Source organism: Lepisosteus oculatus, chromosome 24, assembly GCF_040954835.1.
Source record: "Lepisosteus oculatus isolate fLepOcu1 chromosome 24, fLepOcu1.hap2, whole genome shotgun sequence".
Taxonomy (NCBI): domain Eukaryota; kingdom Metazoa; phylum Chordata; class Actinopteri; order Semionotiformes; family Lepisosteidae; genus Lepisosteus; species Lepisosteus oculatus.
Genome location: NC_090719.1, coordinates 5,015,491 through 5,034,423, shown reverse-complemented (window position 1 = coordinate 5,034,423; position 18,933 = coordinate 5,015,491). Strand labels below are relative to the sequence as shown.

The 18,933-nt window shown below is 39.0% G+C and overlaps 1 protein-coding gene across 12 annotated transcripts in view; it reads right to left on the bottom strand.

The window, feature by feature from the left end:
- The window catches only part of LOC102686091 (potassium channel subfamily T member 1), a 128,766-nt gene that overhangs the window by 23,725 nt on the left and 86,108 nt on the right, over nucleotides 1–18,933 (bottom strand). For 8 of the 12 annotated variants that reach the window (XM_015366489.2, XM_015366491.2, XM_015366483.2 and 5 more), the window contains 11 exons: nucleotides 17,937–18,101; nucleotides 17,030–17,166; nucleotides 14,961–15,024; nucleotides 14,263–14,371; nucleotides 14,070–14,178; nucleotides 12,048–12,101; nucleotides 10,821–10,970; nucleotides 10,255–10,493; nucleotides 8,243–8,459; nucleotides 1,353–1,458; nucleotides 282–454 (listed from right to left, as the gene is read on the bottom strand). In XM_015366489.2, the coding sequence (XP_015221975.1) occupies nucleotides 282–454; nucleotides 1,353–1,458; nucleotides 8,243–8,459; nucleotides 10,255–10,493; nucleotides 10,821–10,970; nucleotides 12,048–12,101; nucleotides 14,070–14,178; nucleotides 14,263–14,371; nucleotides 14,961–15,024; nucleotides 17,030–17,166; nucleotides 17,937–18,101 (1,523 nt within the window). The remainder of the gene's footprint in view (nucleotides 1–281; nucleotides 455–1,352; nucleotides 1,459–8,242; nucleotides 8,460–10,254; nucleotides 10,494–10,820; nucleotides 10,971–12,047; nucleotides 12,102–14,069; nucleotides 14,179–14,262; nucleotides 14,372–14,960; nucleotides 15,025–17,029; nucleotides 17,167–17,936; nucleotides 18,102–18,933) is intronic. The other 4 variants (XM_015366493.2, XM_015366495.2, XM_015366488.2 and 1 more) reach the window with 1 other exon arrangement.

Below are 18,933 nucleotides of genomic sequence, written 5' to 3'. Positions count from 1 at the left end.
AAGCTTCCGTACTTCCCCAAAAAACTGAGAGATATTAAATAAGACACTTAGTCCCAAATTAACCCACAATCAATTCCAAATAATCTTTAAACACCTGGTGTGGACCACAACAATGAAAAAGTGTGACAACAGCACATTTGGGTTAATGGAAATCCAATGAATTTTTGTTTCCTCCAGGAAAGAACCGAACTTCGTGTTTAATTGTGACTTAATGAATAAACACACACAAGCCAGCAGGAGAGAATATCGGAAATTAAGGCCGAGGACATGACAGTGCTCACGGGTTGTCCAAGAGGAGGACGATGGGGTTCAGCTCCTTTCTGGGGCGATAGTAGGCACGCAGAGGGACAATGAAGTTATACAAGCCGTTCCCTGCTGTCTCCGCTGAAACGATTATCAGCTTGTTCTTAAAGCCGTATGCCTTTGCATCTTCGAAGCTGTTGTGCCTGCAGCCCTAATGCATTTACAATAGAAACACACACAGAACTATAATAAATACATGAAGAAAGAAAACAAATCTGCAATAAACCAGATGATCCAACTCAGGCAGTGGAAACTGTATAAGAATGTAAGAGAGCTCAGGAAAGATGGAGCTCTATCCTGCCTAGTCAAATCCAAGGTGTCCAGGTGATAAAAAAAGAGCAGCTGAAAGGAAAACATTTTACAACACTAACAAAATGAAAGTTTTAAAGCACAGCATGTTTTTGCTAATACACTGGCCTACACTCGTGCTCTCCCAAATTTAAAAAAGTTCTGCAAATGTGATTGGAACAAACATTCCATGACAGACCCACTAGTACTTCAGACTGAGTTATATAATGTACATGAGACTTCCAGTTTCAATTTCTTTCTCACAATATCACCCAGGGAGAAAGGTGGTTCCATCAGATTTCATCTGCTCATTTAGGTAGGAGTGTGAATTTCCCAGGTTCGTGATGAACTCATCGGAAGCAGCCCACTCATCTGAACCCCCTGTACAAGACGATGGCACAGTTTCGTGATTCACTATTCCTTGAGCTCTGTGTTTGCTCTCATAAACCCACTACTGTGAGAGGAAGGAAAAACAACTGGTTTGCTCTTGGTGAGGACATTAAGAGAATGGGTGATCATCTTCAGAGGACAGCCACCCAAACCTGAAATAAACCAACTTGTCACATACTACATGAGGCTGAACTGCTTCCCTGTGTATATTCAGCTTTTATTTAGCTCCATTTAACAAGGCTGTCTCCTGGTCCTCTGTTAGGAATTTCGCTCAACAGTATTCACTTCTGACATGTTATATAGTGCTTTAGGGAAAGCTCTTCGCTTGAAACTGTTAAGTGAAGCTGCAGTAGTTCTTCTTAATTCCTCACCTTGTCCAGCCGCAGACAGCAGAATGGAGCTTTCTGAGGAAGCAGGTGACACAGGGTTGGGGAGCTCCCGATATAAGGGGAATTCGGGGGATAGCCTTTCACGTACCTAAGTGCAAACAAAGAAACAGGAAAATGTTTCATATTCTCTTTTCCAATTAAATCAACTACATCTTGAGTCTACAAAACAGGGCTTTTAATATTTTAAAATGAACAATTCCTAGAGACTTGGTACAGTTTAGCTGTTAACAATTAAGCAGGTAATTTCATAAACTAAATAATTTAGAAACTATTTGACACAAAAATCTGAATCCTCTTTAGCTTATAAGAGCCATGGTTCTACTAACTGAACAAATTTCTTAATCAATTAATCAATTGAAATAAGCAAATGAAGATGCCCTACTGTCTAAAACATACTGAAAGAGGGTAAGAGATTCCTGAACTGGTGCAGTGTTTCTCATTCTTCATATTGCAAGTATCTCAAACACAGATCTGGCTCTGAGGCTCTGAGGTGATTTATGAGCACCTTAATAAAGTGAATGTCTTATGGAGTGTAAAAGACCTTAAGAAAAATCCTACATATGTCTAAATGAGAAAATAACTTGCTTAATTGTTTAACTGACTATTCAGTCAAAAAACAAAACAAAAACAAAACACAAGTCCCTTCAAGGATTGATATTGAAACCCTTGATCTGCAACTTTGTTGAAAACTAACTGCAAACCTTTTCACATCTCCACCATTTGGGGGCGCTGTGAAACCGCAAATAGCAAAACAAAAGTACAGTAATCCTCCTGGGAGATTATTTCATGAAGGGCACTGGCATATCTTAAGGGAACACAATGCAAGGAATTACTTTGAAAAACATCTGAAAAGACCTTTATGTGCATTTTCCCTGGCGAGGCCTTTCAAATGAGGAAAAAGCATTGAAAACAACAAAAAACGAGCACTACAACAGCTGCGGCTAAAAACTAGAACGATGTTGCCAGCAAATTATTCTCAGGACCAGGCTGAGTCATCCATCCTCGTGACAGACGACTGAAGCTGCTGTCTTTTCACAGGTCTGCTCTGTACACCACACAAATGCAGAGACGAAATCTTTAAACAGCAAAACATAACTACATTGCTGCGAATGTGAAAGTAAAGCACGCACGAAGTGTAATTTCTTTTCACACTATGAAAGGTTTCCTTAAAGCTGGTGGATGTTCTTAAAACAGCTACTGTATCTCCTTGACCTCTGCTTACAGTATGTTTGATCTGTCATCTCTGGGACACATCGCAGCACAGAATAAGACAGATTACCAAAGCCAGGAAGCCTAAAAAAACAGCTATCTGACACAGCACGAGTAGTTATTTTCATTCTTGTGATGCCATTGCAACACACTTACAGCAAATGAGCCCTGTAACATCACGACATGAGCAATTTAAGAATAGAACACACCAAATGCTGAAGCATGTAACCGGAGCACATTTGAAACCCTACTATTTACATTTATAGAAGACTGGAAAACAACAATGGGGTGCCAACATCTTTCAGACACAATCTTCATATGCTCCACTGCTCAGAATAGTTACAGAGAGAGTTTGTCATCTGTGAACAAAACCCCTAGTTTTTAACATGCTGTAGTTCCTGAAGTAGATATTGCACAAAAGACACAAAAAGGAGATACAGAAACCTTTACAACAGATGTATTAATAAACCTTAATCTACCCTACTCATAATTATTATTGTCAGAGAAAATCCATTTTCATTTCAGAACTCCCAGTTAATCACTGCTCATTGTTCTCCAAGTGTTAATAATCCAGTGACGTAGGAAGTGACATCAGAGAACTAGATGCTGTACATTAGGCAGATGAATTCAGTTTAAAGAGAGCAGAAAATAATAGTCAATGTGAATGTGGTACATGAAGCAACAGGGTTTAGTTTGTCACATTTTTCTTTTTGTAACTAATTTTTAATTAATTTTCAAAAACAGAACAAAATGAGCAATAAAATCCAATAACCAAAGTTATTGAAAGTCAAATGGGGGAAAAGGGGGCTGAATTGCACGTTTTTAAGAGGGAAGCACCTGACTTGGCTGACGTGCTTGAATACGTCATGAGCTAAATACGTGAGCAAAAACAGCTAATGTCATATAGCACATCAGATGCTATAATTCAAAATCACTTTTCTTCGCATTTTAAACAACTCATCTTGTGTTCTCTGGGTGTGCAGAGTAGAGGTGGACAAATCCATATCTGACAGCCATAAAATCTTCTGCTTTTAATTCCTGCTCTGATCTTAATTACTTAAAGAGGTCAAACCACCTGATTAATTAGGCTGTCATCAGTTGGTAATTGAAAATAAGTAAAACACCTTAGTATTTCAGCCCTTGAGAATAGGAGATGCCCATGTTCCATTGTTTCAAAATGTTCAGGCATCTACTCCAATTAGGACAGGATACTTTAATCCCTATACTCATTTTATACTCATTTATTCACAAGTAATCAAGATCAAAGTAATTATTTTTGATGAATTGCACATCATCATAATGATGTTCCTCAAGCTGAGATTTCTCCATCCTATCCACTCTAATTCCATCCTGCTATACAGCTGTCTTTGTTAAATATGCCAACCCTTTGGCTAGGGCAGCAAACTGGGCAGCTTATTGGCTGAGTCTTTAGAAACTTTAAATCTGGCTCATTGTTGTGATCTAGAGAGCACAAATCAAAAGATAAGATAAGATCACTTTATTAGCCATATACAATTTCTTGCATTAGGAATTCGTCTTTTCTCATACCCCAGCTTGCTCTCCATGAGACATACAGGCACACAGATAGGGAGAGAAGCTGGGGGTCAGAGCACAGGGTCAGCCATTGTACAGCACCCCTGGAGCAGTTGGGGTTAAGGGCCTTGATCAGGGGCCCAACAGAGTAGGATTCCTCTGCCAGCTGTGGGATTTAAATCAGCAACCTTCCGGCCACAGGTGCAGATCCTTAGCCACAGAGCCACCAGAAAAGGGCACTAAACAGATTATCAGCAGCAAATCTAATGAGTTCGAATCAATAATGTCCAATAAAAAACATTTAACAGAAGATATCTGATCACTGTACAAGAGAGATAAATGAAGCTAATCAAAACACAATTAAATTATGTTCCCAAACTAGAGCCAAAGATACAGCCACACAGAAAATTATATTCTACGGGACTGGTAAATAATAATTAAAATATGTCACATCCCCTCAGGCTTGAGGCCAGAAGCCCTCTCTTCTTTCAACCTTATGCAAGAGGCTTAGAATTTTAAGACAACATAGAATCATATTTCTCTTTGGTTCACAGTTAATATATTAGTAACACGAGAACTGGCAAAATAATCAAAGTGATAACAAACTAACTTACTGAAAGGAAAGAACTGAAAACCTGTTGTTTATTTACTTTTAAATCAAGCCTAGTTGTTTGTTTAAAGCAGAAGCAGTCAGCCATAGGACAAAGGCCCAGCAATAATGCTCAAGATGTGAAATTAAACTAGTTATTATCTGGTCACAGGCATATTATGAGTGATACCTTATCATAACCTTGAGTAAAACACTATCTGGTATTTGGTCATGATTTCAGATTTCATCTTCTCTGCTTCCAAATTAAAATCCTTTATGGACTGATACTATTTAGAAGTTTCTGCAGTACAAATCCATACACAAAAAGTGCAACAGATGGTTTCCAAGTAAATGTTTAAAAATACAGTTACTATATATATGGAATCAGCTTGGGATGACCTATTATTAGTTGGGTTTAACTGTAGTAGAAAAGATAAATACCTTGTTTGAAGCCTGCCCTGCTCCACAAGAGAGATGATCAATACTGAGACTAATGGTTCTCTGGGGGACTGTCTGACCATAAAGTGAAATATAATCCTCAAAATATCTGCCCATAACTGACAGTGTTGTCTAAATTTCAAAATTGGCTGTAAACAATTGTAGAAGGTGTAAACTTGGAGACCCTAGAGGTGTTTCTCTGGCGATGACAGGCAGTTTGCAGTCATTTTGCTGTATTTGAAGACAGGAGTACATTAAAAAGCAATAGCCTAGTCGGTTTTTAAACTTTTTCCTCTTATCCCAGATAATTTGAAGAAGAGTTTCAAATTTAAAATGAGACATAGCTACTGCCCGAGAGTGTCTGAGAAAAGATACGAACCTGTGGCCTAAGCAAGACAGATCTATCAAAACACTTAGATCCTGTCAACCTCTGTGTGAAAACTACTTCATTGAAAATATATCTAGTGTATTTAACTAAATAATATAGAACAATAGAATCCTAATGTAGCTGCGAGAGTTCATCTTGTTCCTAAAATTTGCATGTACATGTGAGAGATACAAATATACATCCATCCAGTATCAATGAGTCCATGATTGGTGAGGGCTGCAATAAGCTGGAGACTATTTAAAGACCAGAAGGGACAGGGTGAATCTTAGAGCACATGTCTGCATATCCCCTGGGCCACGGAGAAAGGGATAGCTCTGGCAATCAAACTTAGCCAGCATTTCTCTGGAAGGAAGAAGGACTGAATGTACCAGGCCAGTCTTTGAAGGCAATGTAATGACACTGACTGACACTAGAGCCTGCAAAAAGGCCTTGAGGAATTTTATTGTTTCATCAACCTCTTATTTAAGGTGGCACATAGAGCATCCAGAGGATGCCTACATGAATGTCACAAAGCGTTTCTTTCAGGACAACAATGCAGACAACACAATCTGGGAGGGAGTGAAGGAAACACGGGGAAAAAGACATGCCAGGGGCTGCAAGAAAAACAGGGGGCGTGTCCATAATGCGCTGGTGTTCGGGGGAGGTGTGGCCGAGGCAAACAGTCCAAGGGAGTCCAAGGCAAATCTGGGAGTGTAGCAAATGTCCAAGACCGGGTAATCCATCCTGACAGACAAACAGAGTTAAACCGGAGTGGGATCCGGCAGAGGGTCAGGGGAATTAAAAAGGGGGTAACGGGACCAGATGCTCCCTAGTCCTGGACTCAGTAGGTCAGGATGCCGTGATGAAGCCTATGCCGTCGAGTTGCTCCTGGACTCGCGGGTAGGCAGGCTTCCAGGCGTCCAACTTCCAAAGCTGAGCCCCGATAGGCAGGAACGCCTGGCTTTTATAGCATGGGGGGCTGAAACTGGAGGCAGGTGCGGGAGATGAGTATAAAACAAGGTAGGGCTGGAGCGTCCTTAAGAGGAGGGGTTTACGATCGTGACAATGAAGACAAGAAAAACATGCAAATGGATGCCTGAGTTTCAACTCAAATCTGGGACTTAAGATCTGAGGCAGCATCACTAACCACTGTGCTACCATGTCACTCTGTACAAATGTCACTTGCAATACAGAAGAGTAATATCAGATAATTAATGAATTTTCTGCTGTAGTCCACTTCCCTGTCCTTAAAACCACCCTCAAGAAACAAGAAACACCTCCTCCTTTTCTCTTTCCACCTAAGGTAGTTATACATCCTGTAAGGCAATTCCTTCCCTTCTCAACCAGAGAGCCCCAAGATAACTCATGGTATAGTAGTACCTGGAGGTGGGCACAGTAAAGTTGATGTGCTGTATGCTGATCAACAAGTTTAATGGTCAAAACGCAAAGAACTGCCAAAATAAACTGTTGGATATGCAAGCTAAATAATGGCTAATTAAGGCAGAAAGCACAAGGTGAATCAACATCATTTCAAGATCAAAACTGCTTCGGATACCATTGCATTTCATATTTATGGACATAAGATGGTGGTGCTGTGAATCCTAAACTCATTTATCATACCTCATAATGTTCTGTGGAACCACCAGAGGAACCATACTAAGTCAATATTTACACAAGATGCAAATTACATTTCATAGTATTTCACCAACAAAACCAAAAAAACTTTACAGAAAACCTTTTAGCAATCAAAAATAGACAACCAGAGATTCAGAAAACCATTGTCAGAACCAAAATACCCCAAGGCAATCAATCACAATAACACTTGCTATGTGATGACGCACTTCAGCAAACTTCCAAAGTTCATTGATAAGTAATCAATAACCACCAAAAAAGCATATATCCCATGTTTTTACCTTGGTCGGGGCATCCATAAGATCAGAAATATATCCAGAAAAGGCTAACTATAAAGCTCCAGACCTGAAGAAAACTGACAATGACTATTGGAACTGAATATTGAAACTGACTGCTTCGAAAAAGCTGGTCTGATTGGTGGAAAACACTGTCATCAATTGTATTTTTAGTTTTTCAGAGCCCTTGGGGGATGGGACTTCCTCTGGGAGCCTCTGGCTGCATTCTAGCTGTATTCCAGCTATCAATTGTTGACACAGCAGGTGGTAATCAATCAGTTTCTTATCAGTGGTAATTTTTTCACACCTGAAGGCCACTCTCAAAGTTTTTTTCAATGCCTAAAGGCTTTTATAGCCGTTGCAATATCTTTTACATCTTTTATATTTTTATATGACATCTAGGACAAGGCCTACAACCATTTTGAGCCAACTGATAGGCCTAAAAAATTTGAAGACAGGAAAAAATTCTGCCTGCTGTTTTTTTTGTTTGTCTGCTTAGTGGACACATTAAGAGATCAACGAAATGTATGCCAGGTGTTAAGGTGCCAAGGGTGTTAGCTTCAATTTAAGACCTTAACCAGGCTTTTGCTACATTCTGCTGCAGAGATATAACAAAACAGGGGAGAAAATTCCAGGTGGAAATTGGCTCTCTAGGGGCCTGAATCACTAACAATTACAAGCTGTTGGCAAGCTTTGTTGACAATTTATTGATGTGGAATCACAGTGGAAATATTCTCTATTGTTAAGGTAAAAAAGAAATGTTAGAAACTATGGGCAAATTCCAGCACCTGCCTGTGCTCCCCTACCACCGTGCCTCATTGATACATACTCGGGAGCAGGTATTGTCTCATCATCCGACTGCGTGGTCTCATCTTCTGATTGGTCGCTTAATAGGTCACATGGCAGAATGGAGGCGGAGTCTGCGATCTCCAAGACAGGCGCGATGCTAGGTCTCCTGCTGCCTGCTCCATTCTCTGCAGGCAAGGCCAGCTTGCTGCTGTTGTTGGGTCGGCACTCTGTGTTCTGCAGGTCCATGGCTACAGTTCCTGAAATAAGAACCGCGGGTACTATTTACTTTTTCTGCGGTGATATGGAAATACCTGGCGGTAGTCTCTTTTTTTACTGTGGCCCTCGTGACCGGCAAAGCAGGTATGTTGAGTGGCCTAGATAACATTCTTCAAAAGGGCACGTTTTAAAACGTTGAAATTAAATTATTCGGAAATGTAAAAATTAATAATTTAATTCAATGGCAATCGGGTATTAAACATTCACAACCTCTGAGAAAAAATGCGTTTTTTCAGACATTCCCCAGAACTAAGTTAAATAACCTAATCACTCTAAACACATACAGTGCAAGGTCTTAGTGCAAGCTGCATTTTGCAAAATCAACAAAGCTGAATATCTGATGAATCTGCCCACAGTATACAGTGGGTTTTGCTCGGAAATTGTTCATAAAACTGAACTGTATTTTCAGAATACAGTGATAATTTCCCAGATTGTGTATATAAACATGCAAATTCCACTGATATTTTTAAACGTTCACAATCCTATGTCCTATCATACTAGCTGTTGGAAGCAAAACCTCCCATATGGACAAAGGTTAGTGCTCTGTTATAATGTAATATATCTTTCAGATATTGTATAATATTTATTTGCATATTAATAAACAAATAAATATTAAAAAGGATTAAAAGTGTGTTGAAAGAAGTGTGCAGTAACCAAGACAGTATGTACAGTACATTATCCTGGTTTTTAGAAGATAGGTGGCATTCTTTTTATGTTTTAGGCAAACAGAAGTTAAATAAAATTTAGAAAATAGCTATTTAGAAAAGTTTGATCACATCATTTTGGTTAACCATTCATTATAGTGTTAAAAAATGCTTGTTTCTTTTTACAGTACAGTATGTTCAGGGCGGGTGATTAGTTTGGCTAAGCTTTTGCACAATGTCTAGAATTTAAACACCCAATTCTCTAGGAATAAATCTCTGCTGATAGTTAATAAGATGCTTCTAAAGGTCTAGAAAGAAGAAGTGTATTTGTTCCAGGACCAAACTTCATTACAATTCTACACAAGTATAGAAAACAGTCTATATACTGTAGGCCATTTTGGAAGGAAATGTATTTCATTTTTTTTAGACAAAGTAGTAACAAAAGCAGTGTAGACATAGTATTATTTGTGATGTCTTAGGAATAAATCTGGAATCCTATTGTCTTATTCTTAAGAAAAAGCATTTTAGGAAGTTCAGTTTGTCATTACCCATTTCTTCAACTGGAGACATATTCAGTACCACTTTTGGGGGGCAAAAGCTCGCCTTGCAAAAGCAAAATGGGTGCAAAAAATACAAATCTATACTGAAAGCTTTGAAACATTCCTTCCTTTGTTTTCTCTTTGCAAAATGCCATTGAAGCGACATGCACAACTTACCATAGGCAGTGGACTGATTAACTTTAAAATATTAAAGAAAAAGAAACAATAAAAAAGGGTCAGCCAAAAAGAGAAAGAAGTAAAACAGCCAAGAAAACAGTCAGCTTATGTACTCATGCTGATACACGACAAGGGCAGACAAAAACACATATACTGTACTAGTAGTCTCTATTTCAGAACATAACAGAAAAAAACTGGTACCTTACAATACAATACACCTATTTAAAAGGAAAATCAAAGATTATGAAGATTGGTAGGAACAGAAAAAAGGAAAAAAAGGAGGAAACCCTATTTCAGATGTTTAAGTTTTGAAGTCAATTAATGAGATTAAACCAAAATATTTTCAGACCAGGATTGAGTCATTTTAGAAACTGTGAGGTCACCTGGCCTCTAACATGTACAGTGTTCTGACTTACCCATACTGGCGATGATACTGTGCACAGGGAGCCTTGATGGAGCATCGTAAAGACCCCCAGGACCAACTCCTATTCTCTTGTGCTTTTCTTCCTGTTTGAAAATGAAGGCTGAGTTCTCCTCCTTGGTGATGTTGATGTAGTAACAGGTGTCAGAGGAGGCCATGATATGCCGGGGGCCTGGGTTCAGCAGAATGCTCTTGTTGTCTTCTCTCTTGACTCCTATCAAGCACACGCCGTACCTGACGAGGGAAGAGAAATTAGTTTTTTTTTTTAACCTTATTTCTCCTCATGACTCTGCTCAGCGCCCGAGAGGCTCACGGCGGGCGTCCGAGTTTCAGTCCCAATAAATTCAATTAAAATTAATCAACCCAATTGGCAAATCTAATTGGAAGATAGCACTTAAACTCAAAACCTACACCAACCGACCGCCTCTGACTCATTCGGGGCTTCCTGTAGTGCTCATCCAATAATCCTGCCCTGGCTGTGGGGATGAAATTTGGCATTTGCTTCACACCTGCATATGTTAAGCTGTAAACTTCACAGTTTGGGAAAAACATTATACTTGCTTTTTATGAGCGTGGAAGGAGGCATAAGTGAAACTCTTCCCATCGTACTCCCCGAAGAACTTGCTGTCTCCCAGCCTGATGCTGTAGACCTCATTCCCCGAGCAGCGTCCATACATCCTCTGCCACTGTTCAGGAGACTGTTGGCCTTCCCTGAAACACCAGCAAAAGCTCAACATCTGTAAAGCTCTGCCCATGTCCGGGAAGATCTGTTTCAAGATACTGTCAGCATAACATGATGGCCTCAGAAGTTCACACATTTTTTGTGTCACTTGTGTCTTGTTCCATTCTTTTTAGAGTATTGCTTCTGGTCAAGGAAGGATAAAACATCCATTTACCTGACCTGTAATGAACACTTTCTTTTGTAAATTTCAGGGGCCATCTTGTCTGCCATCTGTGATTATCGTCCATTTTAAGTTTGGTCCTTCCGAAGGACTGAAGAGATGCAATATTAGTTTTCCCTCTTTAACCAAATTGTTAAAAAAAGCATGAAGTGGTGAACTGCACACAGGGCATATAGAAAGGGGATATAAACATAGCCGGTCAAATCAAAGCATTCTAATGAGCCTATGTGCAAAGTAATGGGTGATGCGAATTGCCTGATTCTTAGTGGGCAGGTGTTTGCTGCTTCTACATGTCCCTGAGCATGTAACATTGTCACTGAAAGCTCCATCCCTCCTCCAGTTGAGGCAAGCTCTGACATGAGTACCATGGGTGATTAACCACCAGATGTTGCTGGTTTAAACCAGTGCCAAGTCATGAATTGACAGTGACCAAGTGGTCCTGTGCATGTAACAGAGTATCACCAGGGTATTAGTGTGGTATAAGTCAGGCAGGGCTTTTTGCAAATAGGGATCCCTGAGACTTGGTAAGGGACATGGAGATTTGTAGTGAAGTCAGGGACAAACATGTCCCTTCTCCATTCAACAATATCTCTCCAGTTAGGTGCTGTGGACCTCGGCAGGTGTTGCTGTCAACCCAAAATGAGTGATTCCACACTGGGAGGATATATAATAAAAATAAGCAATTCCAACTAAAAAGACAAACCAAGACAAAATAAAATATTAGGCAATAAAAATGCATCATGTTCTCTTAACGTTGCTTGTAAGAATGCTCTTAAAAGACCAACCAGCTTTATAGCCTCTTAGATATGCTGTCAGACACACACAATGGAGGCTAGTCTAATGAAGTGATTATTTTCAGAAGTGCTTCCTATGAAGGTCATATCACCTGAATATAGAGTGGTATGCTCCTTGTCTCTGGTCTAAAGCTTCCAAGGGAGTTCTGTAAATAATTATCATTAAGGTGTCAGTAAAGAATTAGGAGATTTAGAAAAACAGGAGAGTCTGTTATCAAAGTGACTCCTGCCCTTTGTTTGAAGTCAGACTGTCAATATTCTGATCCCTCAAACAATGCAATGCTACAGTTCACTAGAAAAAAACCCCAATATGAATTTCCATAAATTACTTTATTGCAAAAAAAAAACATTTTCCACTTAGATGTTCTTATACGCATTCTCTGTGAGAAAGATTTTGAAATGTTTTTTAATTGCAGGCTGTGAGCTAGGTCATTAGAATCAGCTGGAAGAATTCCATGAAAAACAAGTAACAGAATGAACAAAAACCAATCTGCCATGCTGACGTCTAAGAAGGTTGCATGAAATGGTGGATGAGGTTTCTTTTCTGTATTATTTGTATTGCGGTTTGTTGAACAAAAACCACAACCCCAACCTGAAGTTCTACTGTCATCACAAAATGGACCGTTTTCACCAAAAACACATTTCATACACCCAGGCATTGGATGCATTTTAAAATAACACTACCTAACCATATTGTGTTTACAGGGCAACATGTCTAAAGAATATCAAAAATACATTTACTATTAAATAAAGTTGATATGCCAGAATATTAGAATACTGTTGATGTGATAGAAATTATAAACATAAAAAGGTTTTCTAGCCCAGGAAATTACTCAGTCATGTTTAATTTGTACAATTTAAAAAAGTGTATCCCAAACTTTCTTATTAACTACATAACAGCTCATTTATTTTTTCTCTAATTTAGAATCACTAGCTATTTTTATTCTATACCTACCCAATTTTCCATCACCAACTGTGTTTTATGGTCTGATATTACAGGGATGACCCCTGTATTCCACACAGGAATAAAACAGTGCATATAAAGGTCCTACAACCTGTCCATCCATCATGTAACACACCTTTCTCACAGGCTACAAGCTGTGTGTTGATGTTCAGTACAAGAATTCCAACACCCACTGCTGGAGGGGTGCAGCCCTCTACACAGATTTCCCCACAAGACTGCTAGTAAATGGAAAGTTTCTGGGGGCGTCGTTTTACTGAGAGAATCTGGCTGGCTAAGATGGACAAAAAGGACAGCTTCTAAGGAAATCCTTTTCATAGTCAGCTAGTACCTAGCAAATACCTGTTTCCAATGACAACACTGAATGAATTTCCCTGAGACTTCAGTTACTGCTTAATAATGTTTACCTTACATACCATACAGATGCTTTTTGTCTCGAGTAAAACACATTTACAGTACGTAGAGAAAATCAAATATTTGTATCTGCAGACACCACCCAAAAAAAGCTAGGAAAGTATGCTGAACATACAGAAAGTAGGTGGTTTTCCTAAAATAACGTACTGTATTTTGGTATAATATGGCCAAGTGATGCCTTTAAATTGTCCTTGATGATCAGTAAGATCTGCTGATTGTAGATGAAAGGGTTGATAGAGGGATCAAGGTATGAAATGCAAGCCTTCTAGTGACAAGAAGTCAAAACGTTCACATGCAATGGAAAGGAAAAAGATCAGACACACATGGTTAAGTAGGGAGCAGCTGCCCAAAAATAGCAATTTTCCACCCTGGCTTTAACTGCTAAGAGACTCTTTGAACATAGGAAAGTGTACAGAAAACTATATACCTCTCACGTTTTGTTCACTGAAACAAAGCCACTGGCATGAAGAGCTATCTGTTAATCAAGGCCACTTGTGAAGAAACATTATTAGGAACACAACATTAGGAAGAAAACAGAGGCAAAACCGACAAGGCATCAAACATTTCTTTGCTACAAAAGAACAGGTAAAGGTTTACCCGAAGAAGGCTCCACAGCTGAAATGTTGTGTTCTCTTCCTTTCAGCATGGAATAAACCTGTACCTGTTCCTTTGCAGCCTAAGCATGCTGACGCAGCCACCTACTTCAATTTCTTTCATTTATCAATGAGCTGATACTCACTGTCCCCGCGAGGTATGGACTAGCAAAGTTATGAGTGTGGAGGTGGCAGGGCAAACGCAGTTCAGGGCTAGCATGGCGTACTTGAATTCCTCCTCACACACAACATGGTCTGCAAGACAAGGAGACACCCTCACTTCTCTATTCCACCACAGGAAATAAACATGATTGCAACTAGGAAATTAAAAATACTTACCTGCAAATTTCACATGGAATTTATTTTCTGGTTTCAGTATCTGCACATAGAGAGGGCGGTTTGGTGCAAAGTCCTTGACAGCCCATGCTCTCAGGATAGTCTGATGATCCTGTAGAAACAAAAAGGCTTCCTTGCTACCAATGTTGTAAAAGGCAGTAGTTTCAGTTTTTCAGAATTAAGTCAAATCTGGCCTGAGATGTTTTGTTTGGAACTCAAGACATGAATTACTAAGCAAGTGCAGACTTTGAGATAAGAATGAAATGAGTCTCTTCACAAGAGCACGGGAGTTAAGAAACATCAGACAAGGTCTGTTAAATACATATTGAAATTTAGTAAACAGGCAGGTAGCACACAATTCCTGAAACCATAAATATTTTTCATTTGCCTCAAATTTAATATACTCCACATACAAATCATAAGTATGAAAATAATAATTTTATGCTTTTTGTGGATTAGCCTTGTAACTACTAATGAAAACTGATTTATATTTTCAGTCCTTCAAAGTAGATAGTTGGTTTATAGTAGATAGTTAAAGTAGGAAATCAATTGTACCCCAATGTCATTTAATATTTTTAAATGACTGCTTAAGCCCTAAACATTCAAGATTAGAGAAAAGAATCACTTCCAAAGGTAAAAGGGTGCATATCTATGTTGTGCCTTATTTCCTAATTTAATTTTAAAAATAGATCATTGCTTACAGCTGCTGTCCTGTCCACCTCATTTCTACTGCTCAGAATGAAACAGGCCTCTGCATCATCCATTCTAAAAAGCCAAAAGAAAGAAAAATTCAGCACACTTCTTTTTTTTAGAAATAGGTGTTGAATTGGTAAAAAAGAACGGCCTAGATCTTCACTAGTTGATTGTGAAAAGGTGACAAAGATATTCCTGCACAGTGGTGCACAAATCATGTAGTTCACTGCTGACAGAGTGCCACAAAGGTAGGATTGCCCAACAGCTATATCACCCTACAACTCACAAATGGCAACCCACTGAAGCTAAGCAGTTGTGAGTCAGTAGCTGGTTGGTCAGTACCTAGATGGGAGACCTCCTGGGAAAAGCTAAGGTTGCTGCTGGAAGAGGTAGTAGAGGGGCTAGCAGGGGGCGCTCACCCCACAGTCTGTGTGGGTCCCAATGTCCCAGTATAGTGATGTAAAAAGGTAAAAGATACTGTAAAAAGGTGCCTTCCTTCAGATGATATGTAAAATAGAGTTCCTGACTCTTTATAGTCATTAAAAATCCCAGTGTGGTTCTCGAAAAGAGAAAAGAGGGGTGCTATGTCAATTTCCCACTGGCCTTTACCAATCATGGCCTCCTAATAATCCCCATCTATGAACTGGCTTCATCATTCTGTTCTTCACAGTGATAGCTGGTGCTCTATGAGATGAGTGTACTGGCGCACTATAGCTGCCATCGCATCATCGAGGTGGTGGTGGAGGGGAGTCCGTTCAGCGATTTGAGTGGAGTGTCTGGAAAAGTGCTACAGTATATACTGTAAATGTAAGGGATTATTAATAGAATTAGGATTAGTTGTCCAGGACTCAGTGCTTGAAGAAAGAGGGTGACCTGTGACTAATTTGTGACTTGCTGGGTTCCTGCACTCACAGAGATGTCATCTTTGATCAGTGTTAGGTCTTATATTTATTCTCTATAGAGCCTACAGTAGTCAGAAGACAAATGGGTCTAGTGGGAGCTATTAAGAGTAGCAGGTTAGTGAAGCCTCTCTCCCCTGCCCTATTATTCCCATGCAAATCTGCAGGCCCCTACTTATACCAGGTAAATCTACTATATTAACATTTCACAGATTCACAGACGAATGATTTCAATTATTGCTCGAATACTCCACATTGACAGAGAGTGGTCATGACTCTCTCTCTCTCCTTTCTAATATAATTTACTTTCTTTTCGATGAAGCACAGTGTTGATTTTACACCAGCGATTTTAATGGCGTCCAAGGTGTTTTAATTCCTCAAAAAATGGTAATAATACATGAACACAAAGGAGCTGTCAAACTGGTAAGGCGATGATGGCAGGCTGAGTTATAACAATGTGTTTTATGATTAATGAAACGTGCAACAGGAAGATATTTTGAATGCCTTCAAAAGTATTTGTCTTCCCTTTCAGAAATTATTGTGGCCCACAGACATGAATAGGTCACAAAGAACGGGAATTTAAATTTCAGTGCTTGATAAATTAAAATAATGATAATAATAATGTTTTGACATGCAACAGAAATTATTAATACTGGTGGCACTCAGAATTCAGGAAAGAGTGTCTCACACATTTATGTCTGTGTTATCATGAACTAGCCAGAATTTATTACTTCTGATAAACAGCTTTACTGAAGGTTTTAAATTATTTTTAGGACCCAACCACTTCTATTTAAAATGCAAATACTTTTTTTTTGCTCGACTGCTGATGCAGAACAACAAATAAATGCTGTGAACTAGCCTGGTAGCTGCAATAACTTGTCTTTAAAAGTCAAATTTTTGGTTTGGGAAAAGAACAATTAAGAGGGGGAGTAAAACAACATTGCCAGAAATGTCCCTGTAGAGCAAGTCAGAAGGAATAGAAAAAAACATTATAAAAAATACATGGTAAAAAAATCCTACAATACTTTTACATAACTTATAGTGTTTTTGACTACAACCACTAATTTAACTACTTCAGTTTTATGAAGTAGTACAGGGTTAAAACTGACCTACTGTAAATATCATCCGCCTAATGAACTGACAGGAGAGAGATAAGAGAGAGGGTTGTTCATACTCACTTAGCTCTCATGAGATCCTGGTCCTTCAGAGCTGATCCCTGAAGATAAATGACCCTCTGGGACCACAGTGGAATCTGCAGGACACGTCTCACCTGGAGGTCCATCTCTGTTGGGCACAAAATGACTACGTAGTAATCCTGCAAGCAGAGAGAGGAGATCTTTCACTTAACAGGAACAGCCTCCAATGAGAAAACACCACTGGTCCCAGTATGGCAAAAAACAGTTTAAAAAATGGTTGATTGCACACTTAAAAATTCCATTTGTGCACTTGGACAGGTGATAATTTCATTTTAAGCCTCAGCTCATCTGATCAAGAACATTTTATTTTAAAGAGACTGATTTTTTTAACAGCTGAAACAAATTAATAACAAACTACTGTACAATTCCACAGACATTTCAATTAAACACATTTAAGATAACAAGTAATAGGTTTATTCCATGCTGAAAATAAGAAAAGAGAGAACACAACGTTTCGGCCGTGGAGCCTTCTTCAGGTGTGGCACACCAGAAGAAGCACACCTGAAGAAGGCTCCATGGCCGAAACGTTGTGTTCTCTTTTTTCTTTTTTTCAGCATGGAATAAACCTATTACTTGTTCCCTTGCAGCCTACGCATGCTGACGCAGCTACCCACCTGAACTACAACCACATTTAAGATAACACGTTATGTACAATAATAATGACCTATAAGTTATATAATTTAAATAATTTATTCTTCAGTATGTAGACCACAGAATAATGTTTTTCTAATGCCAAAATATGCCAAAGTTACAGATTTCACCAAACTGTTCCTAAAGAAAAAAAATGTACTTGTTGATCAGTACATTCGACTTCACTCCTTTTCTGCTGTTTGCTAAAGGATGACGATACGAAAAGAAGGAATTTTTCAATTTGCCACTGCGTTCTTACCTGAAGCCGTGGATGTGCATAGAATTCATTGAGGAAATCCATCAGAAGGTCGATTTTCAGAGAGCTGACGCACAGGACCACGTGTTTCTCCGTCTGAGCTCGGTGACGGCTATAATTACCACCCGATTTCTGCCTCTCCATCCACAAGTACACCAGCTCTTCAAACTGCAAGATCAGAGTGTGGCTCCATCATCCAACACATTGCAAAACTACTGACAGGTGGAGAGAAGTCAGTGCCGTTTCATTTTTAAAGAAAAGCATACTTTCACAGTCTGGTTAAAATGGAAGAAATGAAAGAATCATGGGGAAAAATTGAGAAAAAAGCACATTTAAACTACATTTTCCACCATTCCTCCTGCAGCACACTCTCAATCATTTGGGGGGAAAACAGTCTGTTAAAGAATGAATTAAGAAATGTATAGCTTTTACAGCATGACCTTGTATATCAGTTCCACAAACCTCTGAATCTTTCTTTGACTTGCCTATGGTAATTTCAGAATAGCGATGTTAAATACTAAAAAAGCCCCCAAGCAGCAGCTGTGATTTTCCTACATCCTTTGATTAGCCATTTAGAAATAGCTCTTCTTTCATACAGACTGTTATACCGTATCTTGATAATAGACTCTGTCAAGGCTTCCTAATAAAAAAGAACTACAGGGCTTCATCTTCTTCTTCTACAGTCCCAGTAAATCCATTTAGCAAATCTCCAAGTACCATGAGGCTAAAAAACTCACAAATCCTACTTACAAACTGCCATACAGAAAAGAAGCAGCCGACCACAATTTAGGAAATCTCGCTTCATTAAAAAAAAATACCCAATACTTTTTGGCTTCCTAATCCCTGTCAAAAGAAGAGTGGAATCCTTTTTTAATTAAGATTTGTAAAGCTTAGTGGGTAAATTAATCTGTTATATCTGACAACATTCAAGTCCCATCTACCTGTTATAATCTGAGTCAAATATGTTTGAATTGGCTTCATTATTCTTGCTCTTCTCCCC